Source organism: Moschus berezovskii, chromosome 17, assembly GCF_049115385.1.
Source record: "Moschus berezovskii isolate FMDL1 chromosome 17, NW_MosBer_1.0, whole genome shotgun sequence".
In the NCBI taxonomy this organism is placed as follows: Eukaryota; Metazoa; Chordata; class Mammalia; order Artiodactyla; family Moschidae; genus Moschus; species Moschus berezovskii.
Window position 1 is genome coordinate 19964356 of NC_142476.1, and position 22658 is coordinate 19987013.

The following is a 22658-nucleotide window of genomic DNA, read 5'->3' on the forward strand; positions in this document are numbered from 1 at the left end:
CCCCGCCCCGCCGCACCTCCCGCTCCCCGCCCCCATCCGCTGCCATCTCCCGGAGTGCCCGGAGTTAATATCTTCCCATCCACCCGCCGCTTCTTTTCCTCCCCTCCTGCAATTTTCATATTTTATTAAGTATCTCTTCCTTTCTCTCTTTTTTTCTTTGCTTTTTCTTTTTTTTTTTTTTTTTTACCCCTCCCCGTTTTTCTCTCTTCTTTCGTTTTTTTTTTTTCCCCTTCTTGACATTGCTTTGCAGATGTTGGGATGAGAGTCGGAGCTGAATATCAAGCTCGGATCCCCGAATTTGATCCAGGTAAATCTGTTTGCTTAAGCAAAATCCTGTCTTCTTCCCCCCGCCCCCCGCCCCCCAATCTCCTTTTCTGGGACTGGTTTAGGGTGGAAGTGGGTAGAGGGCGGACGGGCGGGGTTGGGGTCCGGGTGTGCGGTTGGGAGGAGATGCGGGGCTGGGATGGGCAGGCATCTCTGGAGGGAGGCTGTCATGTCACGCTTGGCAGGGCTGTGACACAGGGCGTGTGGGCAGATGCGTGCCTTGCAAGGTTAACATGGTTTCCCTGGAGGCCACTTGCCCGCTGGTGGCATTCACCTTTCCACCCGCCTTGATCCCGGAGTGAGCGGAGGGAGACGGCCCTCGGCGGAATCGGGGGGTCGGGGGCCGGGAGTGGAGCGGCTGCGGGCCCCAGAGCTGGAGGAGAGGGTGTGCGGGCTGTGCGTGGAAGAACCGTGCAGATGTCAGTGGCCACCCGACCCAGCCCCCGGGAGTCCAGGGCCGCGCTCCGCCCTGGCGGCGATCCCCGGGCGGCTGTCACCGGCCGAAGCCGAGGGCGAGCCCTGCCTGACCCGCGTGCACACACACGGAATTTTTTTTTTTTTCCTTTCTTTTTTGGCTAGGTGGTGTAGCTTTGGTGGCGACCGCTTTGCGGAGTAGGAGCCGCGGAGCTAAAGGGATTGGGGGAAGGGGGTGGGGAGAAGCCAGAGGCACACCTCGCTCCAGAGCCAGCCCCGGGGAAGTGAGACCACAGGACAAGTGACCGTAGCTGCCAAGGAGACATTTTCTCCCCGAGCAGCCAGGTTCCAGCGTCCTCTGCCAGCCCGGCTTGCGGGCTCCCTGTCTACTTTTCTCCAAACAGGCTCCCTGGCGGTCACGGGATCTCAGCCTGGCCGGGGATTGGGCGAGAGTTCCGCATATGGAGGCGCCCTTGTTGGAGCCTCTCGGAGTGGAGCGTGTCTCCTCCTCCTCACCCTACCCCACCCCAGACCCTCTTCAGTTCAGGCTTTGGGCAGACTTGGAGGGTTTTGTTCCACCCCCACCCCCAACCCCCCACCCTTTGCACTTGGTCAGTTCCTTGCCCATTGCCCACTTATAGTAATGTCGTGTCTGTGTCGAACTCTTGAATTCTGTATTAGATATTAATGGGGTTTACTTGTATTTTCTTAGGGAAGATAGCATGTTTCTTTGCTTATAGTTTATCCATGGGTATTTTCATTCTTCTGCCCATTGCTGCGATGCAGAGTGATATTTACCAACCGTTTAAAGATGTTTAGGGTTTAGGCAGCTCTTCTAGTCCTAAAGGAAAGGGTAAAATAATGAGAGGGTAAAATCGAAGGATTGTCAGTGCAGGCTATTTTTCAGTAGGTAAAAGCAATGATACAGGAGTGCTTACTAGGTCAGAGTTGCCTTCTAAATGACATGACTGTTCATAAATTTTATTCAAAAGCTATCAATGTGTGTGCTGGAAGGCTTCAAATAATTTTAAATGTTGTGAAACAAATTTTCTTTATTAATGTAGCTAGTAGGTGAATAGCACTTCCACGTGACTGTGCTGCCTCGGGTTTTAGCTTGACATTTGGAAGCTTACTCGGGCTTAAGACAGACTGAATTAATCACTCAGGTCTTATTTTTGTGCTCTGAGCAAGTCACTGGCCCTCACTAAGCCTCAGTTTCCCTAGCTGTAAAATGGAAATAAAAATAGGGAATTCTTGATAAGGTTATATGAGTGGGCAAATGGCAGTTACTCTTTGGAGGTTAAATTATCATTCCTCATAATCTTGAGGAATGATTCTGCATATCTTTATATCTTTTTGATTTGGGGCTTTCCTTTGCTTACCGCTTTTTTAGGAACTGATAAACTTTTTTCCCAATTAGAGCTCAGCAGCATAATAAACATGGCTTTTTGTCCCATTAGGTAGGTTTATATTTCATAAACAACAAATAGACACAAGTTGATGAAGGGTCTTGTGTTAAAGGGCTGGACTTCATGCTGAAACAGATATGTGCAGGCCATGACCTGATCCCTGTAGCAATTTTGGGAACAGATTTCAAGCAAAGGAATACTAGAGCCAATTTTAAAGTTGGAAGAATAGCTCATTTAAAGTGCAGAGTACTTTTTATGTGGTTTCACCTGGCCACTATTTGTATTACCCAATTTCCTTGATCATCATATTTTTGCATATTTTGCCTAAGTAGAATATTTGAGGGGAAAATCACAAATACTGCAATTTTTAAAGTTACATTTTCATTATGTTTACTCAGACTATCACTGATGCTTTTTATTAGAATAAAGAAAGATGTCATATTCTTTTTTTTTTTTAGATGTCATATTCTTTAAATTCATCTACAGACATGCCTCAGAGATAGTTGTGAGTTTGATTCTAGACTATTGCAATAAAGCAAATGTCACAATAAAGCAAGTTACATATGAATTTTTTGTTTTCCCAGTGCGTATAGAAGTGTACAATGGCATTAGGTCCAGAAATGCAATGTACATACCTTAATTAAGAAATGTTTTATTGCTAAAATATGCTAGTCATCATCTGAGCTTCCAGGGAATTGTAGGTTTTTTTGTAGTAGTAGCATCGAAGATCACAGATCATCATAACAGTATAATAATAATGAAAAAGTTTGAAATATTGTAAGAATTACCAAAATGTGACACAGACAAGAAGTGAGCAAAGGCTATTGGAAAATGGTGCTGATAAACTTGATTGACACAGGCTTGCTGTAAACCTTCAATTTGTTTAAAAAAAAAATTCACAATAGCTGTGAAGCACAGTAAAATGAGGTATGCTTGTATTCATTTTATCCTCAGCAATCTGCAGAACCCAAGGGCAAAACTAAAACCAGTTATCTAAACTTAGGTGGGCTTTTCTGTAGTTATAGGCAAATTTTGTCAAGCAAATGCAGACTATCATGATTAGACACTTTTTATAAGGAAATTTTGAGTCTCTGTGCTGTTCAACATAGTACACTGCTCTATTTTATTCTAAGTGTTGTGCTGTTGTGTGAAGTTTTTACTCCATATCAATTCAATACCATTGGGTTATAACTTCAACATATTTTTTTTGGAAGAGAAGAAAAAAGAAAAGATGTTTATTAATTAATGATAGAAGCTGAGAAATGGTCAGCTCCTCTCCTTTTCTCTTTTACATACTATTGTCTTTAGTCTTAGAAACCACTCAATCTGTCTTCACGATTGTTCACCCATAGCCATCCAAGTCATCTGGAAGAAAAATTTCTTAGGTATCAAGATTAGTCTGATCAGAATATAGGAAAATTAGAAGCAGATTTTTTTCATGGAGGATATTTTTACTGGAGGAGATGATAGTGATGGTGATAGAAATTAAGCACAAAACGAATTACTAAAATGAGTGTTTTAGAAAACATGAGTGAACTGAGACTTAAATTGGAATTACTGGTGTTCAGTTCAGTTCAGTCGCTCAGTCGTGTCCGACTCTCCGCGACCCCATGAATCACAGCACGCCAGGCCTCCCTGTCCATTACCAACTCCCGGAGTTCACTCAAACTCATGTTCACAGAGTCGGTGATGCCATCCAGCCATCTCATTCTCGGTCGTCCCCTTCTCCTCCCGCCCCCAACCTTTCCCAGCATCAGAGTCTTTTCCAGTGAGTCAACTCGTCACATGAGGTGGCCAGAGTATTGCAGTTTCAGCTTCAGCATCAGTCCTTCCAATGAACACCCAGGATCGATCTCCCTTAGAATGGACTGGTTGGATCTCCCTGCGGTACAGGGGACTGGTGTTAGGAGGTTAGAAACAGTTTATGTTAGTTAACGCACCATTGCTAACTGCCTTTATAAAAATTTACTAAGCAGATTTTCTTTTTTTGTGTGACTCTTTTGATTTTTTGCTAGGCCATTCCAACTTTTCTTTAGTGCTTTCTGACTATACTTAACATCGTGAGGAGCAGTTTTGTGTGGTGATTAAGAGTCTACCTCTTATCATATGCCTTTTAGCCACTATGGCATTGTGACCTTGGATGAACTGAATGTGTCCAGGCTTTAGCTTTCTTATTTGTAAAAGGGAGATAATATTAACTATATGATAAGATTAAGTAAAAATTAGTGTGTGTCACCAGCTTGATGGACGTGAATTTCAGTGGGATTTGGTGATGGACAGGTAAGCCTGGCGTGCTGCAGTCCATGGGGTCACAAAAAGTTGGACACAACTGAGCTGAACTGAGTGTATATAAGGCAGTGGCCTTCAAAATATTTTGTTGCATACTCATAAAAGAAATTTGAAAAACAGATTCACATATTTTTAAGTTGACATCTGTTGTTTGTCATTGAGTTTATTAGTTGAAAGATATAATTTCCAGTGTATTGAAAATGTTAACACTTTGAAATAGAATTGTTATAAACTTATTTTAAACACATCCAATTAAATGTAAATACTATAGTAATGTGGTAGTATCTATTTTGTAAAATGTATAAATTTTTGTAATTTCCATGCATTTTCCTCACAGAATTTTATAAAACATTTTTGTTCTTGAAAGTGTTTTATTGATCGCCTGTCCAGTTTCTGTGCTATCATAATATGTACTCTTGTGAACATGAGGTTCTAAATATTTAATTCTTCTGTCTGGAGTTATTACAATTAATGCATAATTAATTAAGATTGTAACAGTCATGGTACCTTGAGTAAAGAAGAGCTTTACTGATATTTATTTGGCATCATAGTGGTTTTTAAATTTTAGGCAATGTACTCTTGTAAGATTTGGGTTGTGTGAGAGACCTGCCTTTTTTTCTTTTTCTTTTTTTAGTGAGGGAAGGACATTTGTGAAGCAGAAGGTCAGAAGTAGCTAAAGTGTATAGCTTAAACTGCAGGTGACTTCTCAGACAGATTGTCTTGGAAAAGAAAATAGGGGAGTTGATGTTCTGAAAATTGGTTCTCAGAAAACTTATTCTTGATTGTGTATCCCTTGGAAAGTTGTTATTTACCTCAGTTTGAAATTGATGAATTAAGAATATATGGTTCAGAGCCTAGTTTATAAATAGAATTTTAAAAATTTGGAGTGTCTTACTGATCTCCATGTTTAAGTTCTTTATATGGAATATTTGTTGCATGATTTACATCAAAATCCTTAGTTTGACTGTCTTAAAGGAAATCTGAAAATAAATAGATTTATATTTTTGTACTTTCTTTGAAACTTGCTATTGGTATAGAAATCCTAATCAAAATGTTTTTTGTTGTTGGTTTTCCCCAAATTGGTCTCATATGTGTACTTTACCAACTGTAGTTAAGGGGTTCTGAAAGATTTCAGGAGGATTGAACTTCTTTGGTTATTCGGTCACTCAGTTGTGGCAACCCAGTGGACTGCAGCACTCCAGGCCTCCCTGTCCATCACCAACTCCCTCAGCTTGCTCAAACTCATGTCCATTGAGTCAGTGATGCCATCCAACTATCTCTGTCATCCCTTTCTCCTCCTGCCTTCAGTCTTTCCCAGCATCAGGGTCTTTTCCAGTGAGTCAGTTATTCGCATCAGGTGGCCAAAGTATTGGAGTTTCAGCTTCAGTATCAGTCCTTCCAATGAATATTCAGGACTGATTTCCTTTAGGATGGGCTGGTTGGATTTCCTTGGAGTCTAAGGGACTCTCAAGAGTCTTCTCCCAACACCACAGTTCAAAAGCATCAATTCTTCTGTGCTCAGCTTTCTTTATAAACCAACTCTCACATCCATCCATGACTACTGGAAAAACCATAGCTTTGACTAGATGGACCTTTGTTGGCCCTTGAGGTATAATCATAAACATTTTTACAGATAAAAGCAAAATAAACATTTGGTTTATGTCCTTTAAATGTTTTGGTTTACTTCAACTTTTATGTTGAAAAGGGTAAAGCTTTACTGAATGCAAGTCATCTTGAGAGGTAAATTGTTTTTAATCATGCAAGTTGCTTTCTGTTACTCTTTATAGGAGAGGAATCAGGCTGAGTTGTCAGTAAAACAAAATAAGTCATTTTAGCTATTCAGTCTCATTTTCTAAGGGTTGGTAAGAGAGATCAGCTGTTTTGAGTTAGAGCCCCATGAGATTTTATTCATTCATATTTTTGATGGATAAGGAGAAGCCTTTCCAGCGTAGACTAAGAATGGAAGTTAAAGAACTATCTTCAGTAAGTATATAGTAATAATGACGATAAGTCTTAGGTAGTGCTTAACATACGCCAAGTCCTTTACACATATGAATTCATTTTTTAACTACTCTGAAGAATATGCTGTCATTATCCCTGTTTTTAAAGATAGGTTAAACTGAGGCACAGTTAAGTGAATTTGTTCAAGGTGTCAAAGTTAGGAAGTGGCAGAGCTGAGATTCATACCTGGAGTTTGGCTCTATAGTGATTACTCTGTTAACCACTGTGCTAAAATATCTCTGGTTTCCTATAGACATCAGTCATCTTTTGGTCCTACTTGGACACATATAAGATTGCGAATGGGGGCGTCCAGTTCAGGAGCTAGGGCAAAAACATGAAATGCCTAAGTAACCGTTCTCTGCCACCAGACGTGATTGCTACGCACACACCATACACCCACATTAGAAGAGCTATTAGTCCCCACAGTTTGGATGCCAGTTTCTGTCAAAGAATCCAGCTCTTAATTACAGTGATAAGAATTTATGAGGAAACTTAACTTTTCTTCATGAGCAAGAGTACAAAAAATAGTTTATATCAGTTTAACAAGAGATATTTAATGAAAATATTTTAATTCAAGCTTTTTTTAATACAAGGATCAGATGCAAGGAAATATGTCTAAATATTAAACATGTATGCTGGTTAGATTCAGGACGTAATGGAAACCTTTCTTTGTTGCATTCCATATTCTATTAAGTGGTATTTAAATTAGCATCACAATCCATTGTGAAAAAGAATCAGTCCCACATTAAAGGATTGACATTTAGGATACTCACTAGAAATAGCAGTAAGTGTTAGTTGCTTAGTCGTGTCCAACTCTTTGCGACCCCATGGGCTGTAGTCTGCCAGGCTTCTTTGTCCATGGAATTCTCTAGGCAAGAATACTGAAATGGGTTGTCATTCCCTTCTCCAGGGGATCTTCCCAAGCCAGGGATCAATCCCAGGTCTCCTGCATTGCAGGCAGATTCTCTACCCACTGAGCCACCAGGGAAGCCCAGAAATAGCAATAAGATCTTATTAAGTGAAGACTTCTGACCAACTTAGATAAGTTGTCTATTTCTACTGAGTGGTTTAACTATTCTGCTTTTGTGTTTTTGTTTTATGAGGTTTTTAAAAGATAGCTTAAAATTTATTTTCAGTGAATATAAATTTTGATAATATTCTTCAAACTTGATTTTCAATACTTTTACAGTATTCTTTCATTTGTTTTTTCTCTGTCCCTAATTTTTCTTTATGGTAAACATACATAACAATTTTTAGCTTCAATAAAGACCCACTGAATGATATTAAATTATTGCTTAATAGATGAAATTTTTAGTTGGGAGTATAGTAATTGTTACATTTACCCTTGGAAATGAATGGTTTTTATTCTGAATTTATTATTTATAACTTCGTAAATGATTACAGTTTAACTTCAGATTTCTATTAATGTTTTCTGTGAGTAATTTTGAAATTCTAGTCATTAATTACTGGTGGCTATCAACAGCTCATATTCTTTAATTAACTTGGATGCACCAAAGAATTGGGAAGAAGCCAGAAAAAGACCACCAAGTATTTAAAGACAGAACCTACTGGCACGGACTTGGCTCGAGGATAACTTGTGTCAGGCCTTTTGTGCTTTCAGTCTCTTCTTAATTTATGTGCAGGTTCAATAGTGTTTGATTTTCCTGACTCTTTAGATTATAACAATTAAATTATAAACAGCAGTAGTATGCTTCTGGGTTAGGTAGAGGTAGACTCTCAGATTACATTAAGAAGAAATAGCATTATTAACTTTAAATGTTTTGACTTTGTTTTCACCTTACACAGAGTACAAATGTTTGTAAATATAAGAAGTAATTAACTCTAAAAAGGAGTAACTGGCAAACTCCTAGCAAAGGAATAAGATTAACTAAAAACCATAAAAAGCAGATACAAGTGTTTAAAAATTATAATGATCTCTGCCCATTTAGATATGGGGCAAAAACAATTATCACCTGAGGTATGTGCTTTTAAGTCAAGAGTTTTTAGTAACTCCTAAGTAAGATATGAGCTTCTCTGGAATTTTTAATAATTCCTAAGTAACATAGGCTTCTCTGGTGGCTCAGCGGTAAAGAATTCTGCGAATGTAGGAGATATGGATTCGATCCCTGGGTCGGGAGGATCTCCTGGAGAAGGAAATGGCAACCCACTCCAGAATTCTAGCCTGGAGAAGCCCATGGACAGAGGGGCCTGGTGGGCTACAGTCCATGGGGTCACGAAAGAATTGGACATGATGTAGCAACTAAACAAGTAACATACAGAAGTTTAAATCAGATTTATTACCTGTCGAGAAATAGGGATATAAAATATACTTTATAATGAAGTCTTTTTTTTTTTATTTAAAGAGGGTAAGCTTCAGTGTTTCTGAAATTTTGTTGACATCCACAAATGATATATTTATTATATTTAGTGTAAATCTGTTTTTATTCTTTGTTTTCCTGTACTCTGTTTCTTTGTCATCTTTTGCAGGTATGTACTAAAATAGAAATAAAGCTTATTTTGCTTATATTTATTTTGAATGTGAATAAAGTTCATCATATTCAAAATAATTTTTTCCCCAGGTGCTACAAAGTACACAGATAAAGACAATGGAGGAATGCTTGTATGGTCTCCATATCACAGTATCCCAGATGCCAAATGTAAGTTTTCTGAAACTGAATGTCTGTGTAAGTAGAGAATCAATCAACAAATTCAGAATGCAACTTATATTTGTTTTTGGATCTCTTAGATCTCATAAGAAATAGTTTGCCTTTGTTTTATTTTGTTTTTTTGATAGAGCTTGCTATGTTAGAATGTTTTTCCTTTTAAAAGATAGTGGGTTGATCATTCCAATTTGTGTCAGGCCCAGGAAGACTGAAAAAACCTAGGATCTGATGGCATTGCTGCTTAAATCCTGAAGCAGGGGAGGGAGTTACAATGTAGACATCTGCACAGGCTATTCCTCAGTATATGAAGCTGTAAAGAAATGCCTTCAAACTTCCAAGAGCCCACTATCATTACCATTTTAAAGAGGAAAGGGGAAAGAACTGACTTCAGCAGCCATCGATCAGGTCATCTTTGTGCTCTCCATTTCTGGACGGAGACCTTCTGGATCATTGACCTTGCACTTCTTGAATCATGGTGTGGCTTTAGACTTCAATGTGATGTAGCGGACCTGATCCTTTGCGGCACATCAGATATAGGAAACGTGCAGGTAACAAAACTAAGATCCCCACCCCTCCACTCAATTATCATTTGATTTATTAAACAAAAACCACTGAACAGCTATTTTAGCAGCTGTAAAATAAGTTCATCTTTTAAAATTATTTACCAAATCTCAAAAGATGTCCCATGATGGTTTATTTAGTCCCATAAAAATTAACGATGTCCTACATATCATGTGCACAGTATGTCTAGTCATACTTATTAATGCAATAAGAGAACTAAAAATTGAAAACTGACTGTTATTTTGCATACCTGATAATTCTTCCTATTTACAAGCTTCAGAATATCAGCAAAAAGTCTAGCTGGTAATCTAGGAATTAATGCCCTTGAGGTATTTTTAACTGAAAACACAAAATTGTACATTTTGTGTACTGTGGAACCTGAAAGAGGTTGTCAGGTTTTTTCAGTTTAGTCTTCCTTATAGGCAGATACTTTCATTCATAAACTGAGCATCAGAGTGTCATTGGCTTTTGCCTTTTTAGCACTGTTTTATATAATGATGTATTTCTTAGCAAAGTAGAAAACAAAATTCAGAAAGCCAACACGTCCTGGCAGTGGTGTGTCCACCTGGAATATCCCAGTGAAGGTCTAGGGCAATGGTTTTCATCCCTGACTGTGCTTTGGACTTGCTTAGGGGAAATTTAAAAAAAACTTCTATTGGTGTCTGGCCTCCACCTCAAACTAATTAAATCAGAAAGTTCAGGGGGTAGAGCCAGGACTTGCTGTTTTAGAACTCTTCTGCTCATCCTAATGCATAGCCAAGGTTGGGAACCACAGGTTGATTGGTTTTATTTAGCCTTCTATTTATAGGACTACAAGACATTTTTGTTAATCAGCATGTATGTAGACCTGTCATATGTTTAAATACTATGAGTTCTAAGTAGAAGATAGTATTTGGATTTTCTCCAAAGCTTGCAATCTTGGGGAAATATAGTAACATCCATAAAAATTTGTTGTTAATCTAACAGCATTATTGTTATAATAGCATATTTATATATTAAACTGTATTGTTAATAACAGCAAACTCTTAGAAAGTACTTAAAATGGGCCAGATGCTGCTTCAGGCACTTAACATATATTAGCTCATTTAATCCTAGGAGGAATAGTACTGAAAATAGTACTATTTTTATCACTATTTATAGAGAAGAAACTAAGGTACAAAAAGGTCAAGTTAATTGCTTAAAGTCCAAAAACAAGTGACAGGGCTGGGAATCAAGTCTTGGTCCACGAGCTAGCTGTTCTCAGATCAGAATTCTTAACCACTGCTTCTCAAAAATGTGCTTAAAGAATTTATTTATTTATATTGTATAGGATTAACAAAGACTGCATAAAAATGAGTCCTAAATGTGAAATGCAGATTTCTCAGCAATAAGGCCTTGAAATAGCCTATATATATATGTCATCATAGAAGCTGTGCTTATTTAAACAACTATTTGCTTGATTATAATAATTGAGGATGAAAGAAAATGGAATATATGGTACCTTTTGTATAGCTAGCAGGAGGAGGTGAAGAAAATTTTAGGCATACTGAAGCATGTTTAAATTGTTACTATACTGGCAAAGCTATAGATAAACCATCCTTTATACAGTAATCAAATATGGGAAGATAAAAGCTTTGGGAAAACTCTAAACATGAGATGAGGTCTTAAATAGCTAAGTCTCGTTAAATAAATATTGAAATAGAAGCTACCTAATATTTTACACTATAATTAGGCTCTGTTGGCTGACCACAGATTGGTCTTTTTATAATATAAAAATAATTAGTCACGTCAGTGAATTTAATAAGTATATGCTGTATGGTCGTGGAGATAAGGCATACTAAGTAAAATTTTAAATCAAATGAGTTTCTGATCCTGTATGTAGAAGTAAAGGTCTTTTTTTATAATGTTTTATGGAAAATGACTTTGGGTTTTTTTTATCCCTTGAGTATAATTGTTTTTAAATTTTGCTTTGTTAAAAAAGCAAAATCAACCTGGGCAGATGAAGTAAATGAGAATAATTAATTATATAACACTGTTTCGTTACAGTGGATGAATATATTGCAATTGCAAAGGAGAAACATGGCTACAACGTGGAACAGGTATGTAGAGAAACATTTTAATAATAAGGTTTGCGTCAGTAATTATCAAATCCAAAGAACATCTCATGATCATTTCTGTCTTAAGAAAGTGAAGTTCAGCCAACTTTATGAAAGTGAAAGTGTTAGTTGCTCAGTCATGTCCGACTCTTTGCGACCCCATGGACTGTAGCCCATCAGGCTTCTCTGTGGGATTTTCCAGGCAGGAGTTGGTTGCTATTTCCTTCTCCAGGGGATCTTCCCAACCCAGGGATCGAACGCAGGTCTCCCGAATTGCGGGCAGTTTCTTTACTGTTTGAGCTACCTGGGAGGTTGTAGCAAAGTTTGACCTTTTATCATTAAAGATTTTGCTTTTATAAACATTATTTATCTCAAGGGCTTGAACATTTGTCTCTCTATACCTCTGGTTTGTTTTGTTTTGTTGTTTTTTTTGAGTTCTTAAAGATCTGAAAACCTTAAGGATTACTCTAGCAAATACTTACCACAAGGGAAAAATTTCTTAAGTAGAGGTAATTCTCTGACTTTTTAACCTAAAGGACCTAGAAACTAAACTTTTTATTTAAAGAAATATTTAAGATTTTTAAATTTTGAAGGAAATAATTCACAAAGGGCTTTAAAAGAATTAGATAACTTTAAAAGGAGATATATGTGGTATGGGACTTCCCCGGTGGTGCAGTGGTAAAGAATCCACCTGCCGTGCAAGAGACAAAGGGTTGATCCCTGCGTCAGAAAGATCCCCTCGAGGAGGAAATGGCAACCCACTCCAGTATTCTTGCCTGGAAAATTCCACGGACAGAGGAGCCTGACAGGCTATAGTCTGTGGCGTCGCAAACCAGGACTGACCAACTGAGCATGCACACACACGTATGTGACCCTTGTAAAATGGAAATGTAGAACATGGAGAGTGAAAGTAAAACAGACATTCTTAAATTTCACTTCAACTAAGTATAAAATCAATCTCTGTCAGAATTAATAGTAAAATAAGTGAACTTTCTGTTACCTGGATTATTAAGAGCTAATTTTATAGTTAGTAACATGGTTAAATTATAGAAAATCATTTTGGTGAGATTGAGATGTTAATCTAAATATAGTTAACTTTTCTGTGGGTTTGAAGACTTTGATTATGTATTTTGTTTTTAAGCCTTGACTTTCTTTTTACTATTTGATAAGGTTAATTCTTTGAAACGTGCCTGTATATGTGTTCATTTTCAAGGAATACTACCAGAGTACCAAAGTGAGAAATTAATGCTGTTTAAAAAGTTGCTATCTCTCCTTTTAAAAAATAAACCTGTATCCCCTAAATGATACTCAGTCAGTCAGTTCAGTCACTAAGTCGTGTCCAACTCTTTGCAACCTCGTGAACCACAGCACACCAGGCCTCCCTGTCCATCACCAACTCCCGGAGTTCACTCAAACTCATGTCCATCGAGTTGGTGATGCCATCCAACCATCTCATCCTCTGTCGTCCCCTTCTCCTGCCTTCAATCTTTCCCAGCATCAGGGTCTTTTTCAATGAGTCAGCTCTTTGCATCAGGTGGCCAAAGTATCAGTACCTTACAGTAAAGATAAAGGTGTACCTCTTACAATGGAAGGGAAAGTTGTTGAATTGTCAGAAATTATCCATTTCAGGTTTTCCTATGATTTGGTAATAAAGTCATTGAAATTATTAATATGCCTTATAGAAATTCTTTATGTACATTATGATAATAAAGAACTTTAGAAATATATGTGGTGAAATAGTGTTAAAGTTGCATTTGAGGTACTCTTACCTCTTAGAAGTGTTTAGCCCAGGATACTTCTAACAGGTTAAACATAAATATTTCTCTACTGAGTCTTGTCTGAGCACTTCTAGTTTTGTGTTATAATTGATAGTTTCATTCAAGTATTGACTTACAGGTTATTTTTCCTTTTAGCATATTTTTACCTACACTTGACAAATGAATAAATGTGAGTGAAAGTCTTGATATGAGCCTACAGACCTGCTTTAGTAATTATAGCCACTCTCCTCAGCTCATTTTTTCCTAGATTCTACAGCAGATGTGGTATGTAAGAACATTTACTATTCTGAGGCCCTGATTTGAAAGAAAGAAATGAGCTCTGTTACCTGGGCACCCTGATTAAAAGCCCCAGACTGAATGTATCTTCAGTTGAAATCATAGGCTTAAGACTTTAACCTGATTTGTGTTTAACTCTCTCAAGTGTGATGGAACATAAGTCCATTAAAACCAAAGGGGAATGATTTCTCTTCAAAGGCACTTGGCATGTTGTTCTGGCATAAACATAACATTGAGAAGTCCCTTGCTGATCTCCCTAATTTCACTCCCTTTCCGGATGAGTGGACAGTGGAAGATAAAGTCCTATTTGAACAAGCCTTTAGTTTTCATGGGAAGAGCTTTCACAGGATTCAGCAAATGGTATGGTAATTTTGCTTTTACTGTGGTTCATACATGAGTGATCCCTAATTCTGTTGTTAAACACTTCCTAATTATTAAATACAAAAAAGTTTTCCAATCTAATTGTTAAAATATTTTTAAATAGATATATTTGCATATAGTCTTATTTTCTACAACTACTCTTAATACGTGATCATTATGTTCCATTTCGTTGTAATAAATTAAGATTATGATAAGTATATATGTTTAATAGGCTTACTAAATAAGTTTATCATTTCAGGAAAAATCATAATTTCAATTTTATTAAATGTTTCATTTTTAGCATGAGGATTTTATTTTCAAATTTATATTCCTTTGGATATGAAAACTGTTGATAGTTAGAAATTCTGTATCATTTCAACGTTGTTCAGGGGCTGTAACTTTTTTTTTTTTTTTTAAAGAAAAACTGCTCTTTATTTCTAGTTCTTAAATTTTTTGTGTTTCTAGTAAAAATTGTAGAACTCTGAGAAGTTGTTGGATTTAACTCTTTTAAGTTGAATTTTAGAAATTAGAAATGTTTGCAAATATATCTAAGTGTCTTCCATAATCAAAAAGAACATTTTTAATTGGAAGAGTGTGTCCTTGTTTGTCAGTATATGACAAAGTAGTGCATGATCATTAGTCCTTTTAATATCCAGGTCTGTTTACATTATTTATCTTCTTAAAGCCTGGATTTAAGACAAAATGATATTGAATCGCTTTTCTTTAAGACATTATGCTAAGCAACAGAAGCCAAACATAAAAGGCTACACATTGTATGAAATATCCAGAATAGGCAAATCTGTAGAGACAGAAAGTAGATTAGCAGTTGCCAGGGTCTGTGTTAAAGGGAGAATAGGGAGTGACTATTAATACGTTTAAGGTTTCTTTTTGAGGTTATGAAAATGTCTGAAATTAAATAGTGGTAGTTGCACAACTTAGTGGGTAAGATAAAAACCTCTGAATTGTACACTTTAAATTGGTGAATTTTGTGATGTATGAATTACAAATCAGTTTATAAAAATCCAGTTTACAGAGCGGGTAGAAAGAGCAGAGTAACTCTCTAAGAAAACAAATGTGGAATATTACCATTTTGCTGTGGACTTCTAGGGCCGTTCTCATCATATTAGTTTGTGACATCCTTCTCTGCTTTGTCTGCTCAGAATAAATAGGACTATTTATTTACAAATATCAGTGACATAGGTATGGTGGGGTTTTATGACTGTAGCTGTACTTTTTAACTATAATTCATAAAGGTACCCGGGAAAATTTTGTTCGTCTGTGCTTTTGTTTGCTAAGTATCAAAGAATAATATCAGAGATATTATTCATTCGGTTAATCAGAGTTTATGAAAAAACTTGCTGATATTAACATGATATTTTTTTCAAGCTTCCAGATAAGACAATTGCTAGCCTTGTGAAATATTACTATTCCTGGAAAAAAACTCGATCTAGGACAAGCTTAATGGATCGCCAGGCTCGTAAACTAGCCAATAGACATAATCAGGGTGACAGGTAGGTTGGATGCCTTTATATAGTTACAGGTATTGCTTGTATTTCCTAAGGTGATCACAACACATTGTAAATGCTTCTTATCCTTAAATTCCTATTTCTCCTCTGATGGGAAGAACTGAGTGATCAGAAATTTTCATACTTTCATAATTTCTTCAACTCTGTTAATCATCGTCAGCAAACCTTTCTACTGAGTTACATTTGAACTGTATTTAACTAATCACAAATGCTTCCCTTTAGTATTGATATATTCAGTATATACATTTAGACTATATTAAAAAAATATATTTGGGACTTCCCTGGTGGTCCAGTGGTTAAGTCTGCCTGCTTCCACTGCAGGGAGCATAGTTTGATCCATGGTTGGGGAACTAAGATCCCACATGCCAAACTGTGCAGTGAAAAAGTAACGGGAAAAAAAAAAGAAATTCTCTGGAAGATGGTCTTCCCACAGTTATCTGAATAACTGAAGTCCACATTATTATAGCTGTGTCTTTCTGATAGTATGAAGGGTCGTTTTGCTTTCTGGTTTTTGTCTGTCTTTAACCTCCAATTGGAGAACTGAAATAATAAATAATACCTCAATATATATGTTCTTTCTCCCAAATGATACTTCTTTCTAAATATCTTTCCTGTTAAGTCTCTGTTTTTTAGCTGGAAATGTTTGCTTAAATGATTCTATATACCTAAAAGGATAAATGTTTCTAAACACTAGAGGAATCTAAATTATGAAAACTTGTCTTCCTAAGGATAACTCCTGAGGTATTTAGTAAAATTACTAGGTAGGTATATTGCAGTTTGATAAGAACACTGCTGCTGGTACTGCTAAGTCACTTCAGTCGTGTTCGACTCTGTGCGACCCCAGAGACAGCAGCCCACCAGGCTCCCCAATCCCTGGGATTCTCCAGGCAAGAACACTGGAGTGGGTTGCCATTTCCTTCTCCAATGCATGAAAGTGAGAAGTGAAAGTGAAATTGCTTAGTCGCGACCCCATGGACTGCAGCCCACCAGGCTCCTCCGTCCATGGGATTTTCCAGGCAAGAGTACTGGAGTGGGGTGCCACTAACGGAGAAGGCCTGGAATAGAATAAAAAGAAGTGAGTTAAATTTATCAATCTTTATTTCTTTTCAGTGATGATGATGTGGAAGAAACACACCCAGTGGATGGAAACGATAGTGATTATGATCCCAAAAAAGAAGCCAAGAAAGAGGTAATGATGATCATTAGAGTGCTTGTAATTGTTCTACAAATTCACTCCAAAGAAATGAGCAGTACTTCATATTAAGAAAAGCATTTTTATATAATGGATTAGAAGGTAGTAAATTTCAGTATTAATTGAAGTTTTTTGGAAAAGCAAAAACATCAAGAATTCCAATTAGTAGTTTAAGTAATTGGGGATTATGTAATCCATTCAGAGGTATAAAAGCCCTCCCATGATGCCTGTTCTTTTTTATTTCGTGGCCACTCTGCACGACTTGTAGGATCTCAGTTCCCTGACCAGGGATTGGACCTGGGCCACAGCAGTGAGAACTGGGAACCCTAACCCCTGAGCCCCCAGGAAACGACCCACAACACCTGTTCTTTAATCCATAGAAAAGAAGTAAAATCACTCTTAGGTGAGACAATATTAAGTGTAGAATATTTTTTTGGAGAACATTTAGTTTATTCCATTTTATAACAAATTAGAAATTAGTACCAGGTATACTGATAGCAGCGAAAATTGAAAGCTGCCTCAAAAGAAGAGATGGAAGAATTCCCAACTAGAAATGCAGTCATACTCCTCAATTTAATGATGGTGGTGATGACTTAAAATCTTGGAAAAGTTTTAAATTGATATACATGCTCATTTATTAAGGCAAGGAATTACATAATTGTAAAAAATACATAGACCAGATGTCAGTGGGTAAAGGCTTGTGATGTATAGGCAACTTGTGAAAATAACATTGAAAGTTGGAGACAGAAATGTGACTTCATCCAATTTAATGACTCGCATTCCTCCTCTTAAGGAACTCAGTGCCATGGCCCGTTCTGGCACTTGTCGTCTTTCATTAGTGAAATTTGAAAAATTCTACTCAGCTTGACACTTTACTGATTTTCTTACTACTGCTAAACGTTCTCAGAGTCCCTGATTCCTTCATTTTTCCCCAAACCTCCTTGTCTCCCTGAACCTCAGACCAAATGGCCATTTCCTTAAGTTGCTCTCTTTCTAGTGTCTGTCACTCCGCATTTCTCTCACTCTTCTTCCTACTCTAACCCTATAAACCCACAATGCTGGATAAATTACTATTCTTGGTCTGGGGTTACAAGGGAAGATTACACAATCATGTCCATTGTTGCTACTTGCAGAAAGTAGTTTTCAATCTCAGTGTAACCCTTAGCATCTCTCAATTTTTAACCTGTAATTTTCAATTTTTTCCATTGGTAAAATTAAAATAATAGGTTTGTTCTGATAATCAACTAGATAGTATATATAAAAGCATTTATTATAGTACCCAGTACATAATAAATCTTGAATAAAATTTATTATGTAAGCAAGTATTTGAAAAATCATCCTTTTGTACACATCACCTACCACCTCTCCTCTCCCCTGAAAAACTCAGCAGAAAACTTCACTTTCTACTTCAAGAAGAAAATATCAATCAGGAATGCCCTTAAATTCCAGCCCCTCCCCTAACCTCTGTGCTACGACACTACCCTTTTTATCTGAGTATATTTACACTTAGGACATTATATTAAAATTATTGTTTTTTTGCCTGTTAAGCTATGAACTCTTTAAAGTCAGGGCTTCCATAACCCTGGAACATCTGGTACCACCCCTCCTGCCGCCCCAGCACTTTACACAGTACTCATTTCCCACTTCCTTGCTGGTGCTTGAGAGCCCCTTGGACTGCAAGGAGATCCAACCAGTCCATTCTAAAGGAGATCAGTCCTGGGTGTTCATTGGAAGGACTGATGCTAAAGCTGAAACTCCAATACTTTGGCCACCTCACGCGAAGAGTTGACTCACTGGAAAAGACTCTGATGCTGGGAAGGATTGGGGTCAAGAGGAGAAGGGGACGACAGAGAATAAGATGGCTGAATGGCATCACTGACTCGATGGACATGAGTTTGAGTGAACTCCGGGAGTTGGTGATGGACAGGGAGGCCTGGCGTGCTGTGATTCATGGGGTCGCAAAGACGGACATGATTGAGTGACTGAACTGAACTGAACTGCTGGTGCTTGATAGGATCAGACTTTTAAAATGTCACAAATGCAGTAATATGAAATTACTGAATGAACAGTCTGTGCTGCATGCCTCTCTTTCCCAGTAAGAAAGGTCACTCCCCTTGTTCTGTATAATTTCATTGCTATTTTGATCCTACCTGTCCCTGCATATTGCCTTTAGGACCTTTTCCATCAGTTTCTTTGCCATACTTTCAGCCTTTTCACTGCAGCCCAGAAGTATGCTCCAGTCTTTCATTTACAAGCATCACTATCTGTCTTAGCATTACTTCACCCTTTGAGTTTGCTTCATTCAGCTTGCTGCCCCTTTACTTCTGACAGGTCAGCAGTGACCTCCTTCCTAACTGCCACATCCAGCGACTGGTTACTCAGTGCATTCTTCTTGTGCTTCCTGTATTATTTCAAGTTATTGACCCCTCCCTTGTTCTGAAAATCTGGTTTTGACTTTTATAACACCATTCTCTGATTCCCATCTACCTTTTTAACTAGTGTTTAGTTGCTCAGTTGTGCCCAACTCTGCAACCCCAAGGACTGTAGCCCGCCAGGCTCCTCTGTCCATGGAATTCTCCAGCAAGAAGACTGGAGAGTCTCCTTCTCCAGGGGCTCTTCTCGACCCAGAGATCAAACCTGCATCTTTTGCGTTGGCAGGCAGATTCTTTACCGCTGAGCCGGCGTGGAAGCCACTTTTCACCACTGTGTCTCAGTTTCAGTGACTTCTTTTTCTCTTTCTCAGTTACTGTGTTCATTGTGTGATTACTGTTTCTAATTTTCTCTCTCCAGTAACTGTTCATTTTATTCTTTTCTCTTTGGTGTTATAGGTGACTGCCTTATTTTTAGTTCTCATCTCTTCTCTGATTTACTGACATTTTCTATCTTATCTTAATTTACCTTATCTCCAGACGTTGCACCACACCTTCCAAGTCCATTCTCTACACTACTGCCAAGACAGCCTTTTTAAAACCAAATTTACTGCGTGCAGTTCTTCCATGGCTTTGTCCATAGGATAAAACACAGCCTTTCTAGTTAGACATTCTGCACCCCACCTGTTATTTGACATTGCTAAGAGAGTTTCGGGGAAGTGTTTTAGTGCGCTGGCTTTTGCTCTTTGTTGGTCTGTTTTTTCTAGCGTTGCCTTTCTTCCCAAATATGCCTGGCAAATTCCTCGTAACTCTGCAATATGCAGCTTGTCTATGAACTTCCCTTGCCTTATGTTGAATTGATTGCTTCCTTGTGTTTCTTTAAATCCATTGCACTCCTCATTGAGCTAAGTGGTACTTGTGTACATCTGATCTCCCCTCACCTGCCTGCCTGTCCCTGAGTGGTAAGCTCTTAAGGAGCAAGAAATGAGTCTCAACTGTAGGGCCTGGTACATAGTAGGCAGTCAATCAAATATATTTTAACAGATAAAAATATACACTATAAACTCTTACTTGTTGTACAAATATGAGAGATTAGGGATTTGGGTTTAGTTACCTAGGAAATGTGTGTATGTGGAATACTGTTTTGTCCAACCATGCGAGGTGATACTTATACATTTGGTCTTTTTTTTTGCCAGTGATCTCATCCCATTAGCAAAAGACAGTGAGGGGAGTAAAATTTAAAAAGTATTAGAAACATGCTGCAGGGTTGTGGTCCAGGGCTGGCACTGTGTGTCAAAAGTTTCATTCAGTTCTCTGCTCTTTCCCAGAAGATAGGGGCACCAGGCAGGGAACGGTGCTGTAACATTGCTTTTAACACAGAGCTGCTTCTGCAAGTTAATGACGTGTTATATGGAAAGGTTTTTATTTTTAACTTTTAAAAATTATGAAACTACACATACCATAGACTATGTACAGTTTGAAGAATAGTAACAAACACCACTGTGTCCATCACTGAGCTTAAGAAGAACAGAAGTCCTTTGTTTTCTTTATTGCACCCGCTCCTTTCTTTACAGTGGGAACCTGGAAAGAAATCTTGTGCATCCATTGTATGCATGTGCCACCACTTCCGTTCCATTCCGTGTCCGACTCTTTGCGACCCCGTGGACTGTAGCCTACCAGGCTTCTCCGTCCATGGGATTCTCCAGGCAAGAATACTGGAGTGGGTTACCATCTCCTTCTCCAGGGGATCTTCCCAACCCAGGGATCGAACCCGGGTCTCCCGCATTGGAGGCAGACGCTTTTACCTCTGTTTCTAGCTTCTTCTTATGAACAATACTGATAAGAGCATATCCTGGATACACACATATACAACAGCTCCTCTGCAATAGCAGTTCTCAGCAAGGTTTAGTATTCCCTGCATAAGGACATGTAAAAATTATGGAGTTGTTTCTGGTTGACGGACACTCTCAGCATGTAGGGGGAAAGGGATGCCAGCGCTCCTGAAGTGCGGAGTGCAGATTGTTCCACCAAAATGCCAACCATGACTTAGTGAGTAGTCATACCCTACACTGTTTGGAGTGGCATTACTCTGTTTAGACTATAACCATGTTTAACTTTTCCTGGGTGTGTGCGAGCTAAATCGCCTCTGTCGTGTCCGACTCTTTGTGACCCTGTGAGCTGTAGCCCACTAAGCTCCTCTGTTCATGGGATTCTCCAGGCAAGAATACTGGAGTTCCATCCCCTCCTCTAGGGGATCTTCCTGACCCAAGGATTGAACTCACGTCTCTTACATCTATTGACAGGTGGGTTCTTTATCACTAGCACCACTCTATTTTAGACTATAACTGTGCTTAACTTTCCTAGATAATGGCAAATCATTTTCTACATTTGATGTACTTCTATTGGCTATGAGAGTACTCATTACTCAACTTCCTTGCCAGTACTTCAGGACTTCCCAGGTGGCTCAGAGGTAAAGAATCCGTGTGCTGGTGCAGGAGATATAGGTTCAGTCCCTGGATCAAGAAGATTCGCTGGAGAAGGAAATGGCAACCCACTCCAGTATTCTTGGCTGGAGAATTTCAAGGACAAAGGAATCTGACAGACTACACTCCATGGGGTTGCAAAGAGTCAGACACGACTGAGCACGTAGCATTCACTGCCAGTACTTTGTATGATAAGACTTCCAAGATGTTAGAAATCTGGTAATCTGAAATGGTATCTCATTGTGTCCTCAGTTCGTTCATCAGATTACTAATGAGGCTGTTTATTTTTCCATCTGTTTGTTATGTATTATTATGTCTTTTTTAAACTGCTTATTTGTGTTTGTTTTTTATCTGTTGGTTTGGTTTTCTCTTTTTCTCAAAGAGAATGTATAAATTTTTCTCTTACTGAATTCCTTATATATTCTAGATACTAATTTTTTGGTTAAGTGTGTCGCAGAGATCTTGTAGCAGTTCTTGGTTTATCTTTTTTTACTCTCTTTACATGCTTTGATGAACAGCTATTTCATCAAAAGTACACAAATATTCAAATTTCAATATTCTATATTTTTTTCTATAAATTTAAAAATTTTGTTTTTTACACTTATGTCCTTTATCTGTCAGTAATTAGGTTTGGTTTATGTTGTCAGATAGAGACCCATTTTTTTTTTGTTTTGTTTTCTAATATGAAAATGAGTTCATCTCTTTCAGCTGGTCTGCCATATCAGCTTTATCATGGATGAGGTTTCTATAGAAGTATGGCTCTCTAGGGGCTTCCCTGATGGTTCAGATGGTAAAAAATCCACCTGCAGTGCAGGAGACCCGAGTTCAATCCCTGGGTCGGGAAGATCCCTTGAAGAAGGGAATGGCGACCCACTCCAGTATTCTTGCCTGGAAAATTCCATGGATATAGGAGCCTGACTGGCTACTGTCTGTGGGGT

General features: G+C 38.1%; 1 protein-coding gene across 5 annotated transcripts in view; it reads left to right on the forward strand.

Moving 5' to 3' along the window:
- Positions 1-22658, forward strand: part of RCOR3 (REST corepressor 3) — a 53706-nt gene that overhangs the window by 623 nt on the left and 30425 nt on the right. For 4 of the 5 annotated variants that reach the window (XM_055419025.2, XM_055419026.2, XM_055419022.2 and 1 more), the window contains exons 2-7: positions 251-307; positions 9017-9094; positions 11687-11739; positions 13989-14150; positions 15537-15661; positions 16787-16865. In XM_055419025.2, coding sequence (XP_055275000.1) covers positions 251-307; positions 9017-9094; positions 11687-11739; positions 13989-14150; positions 15537-15661; positions 16787-16865 — 554 coding nt within the window. Of the gene's footprint in view, positions 1-250; positions 308-9016; positions 9095-9297; positions 9649-11686; positions 11740-13988; positions 14151-15536; positions 15662-16786; positions 16866-22658 lie in introns of those variants that run through there. The other variant, XM_088845245.1, reaches the window with a different exon arrangement.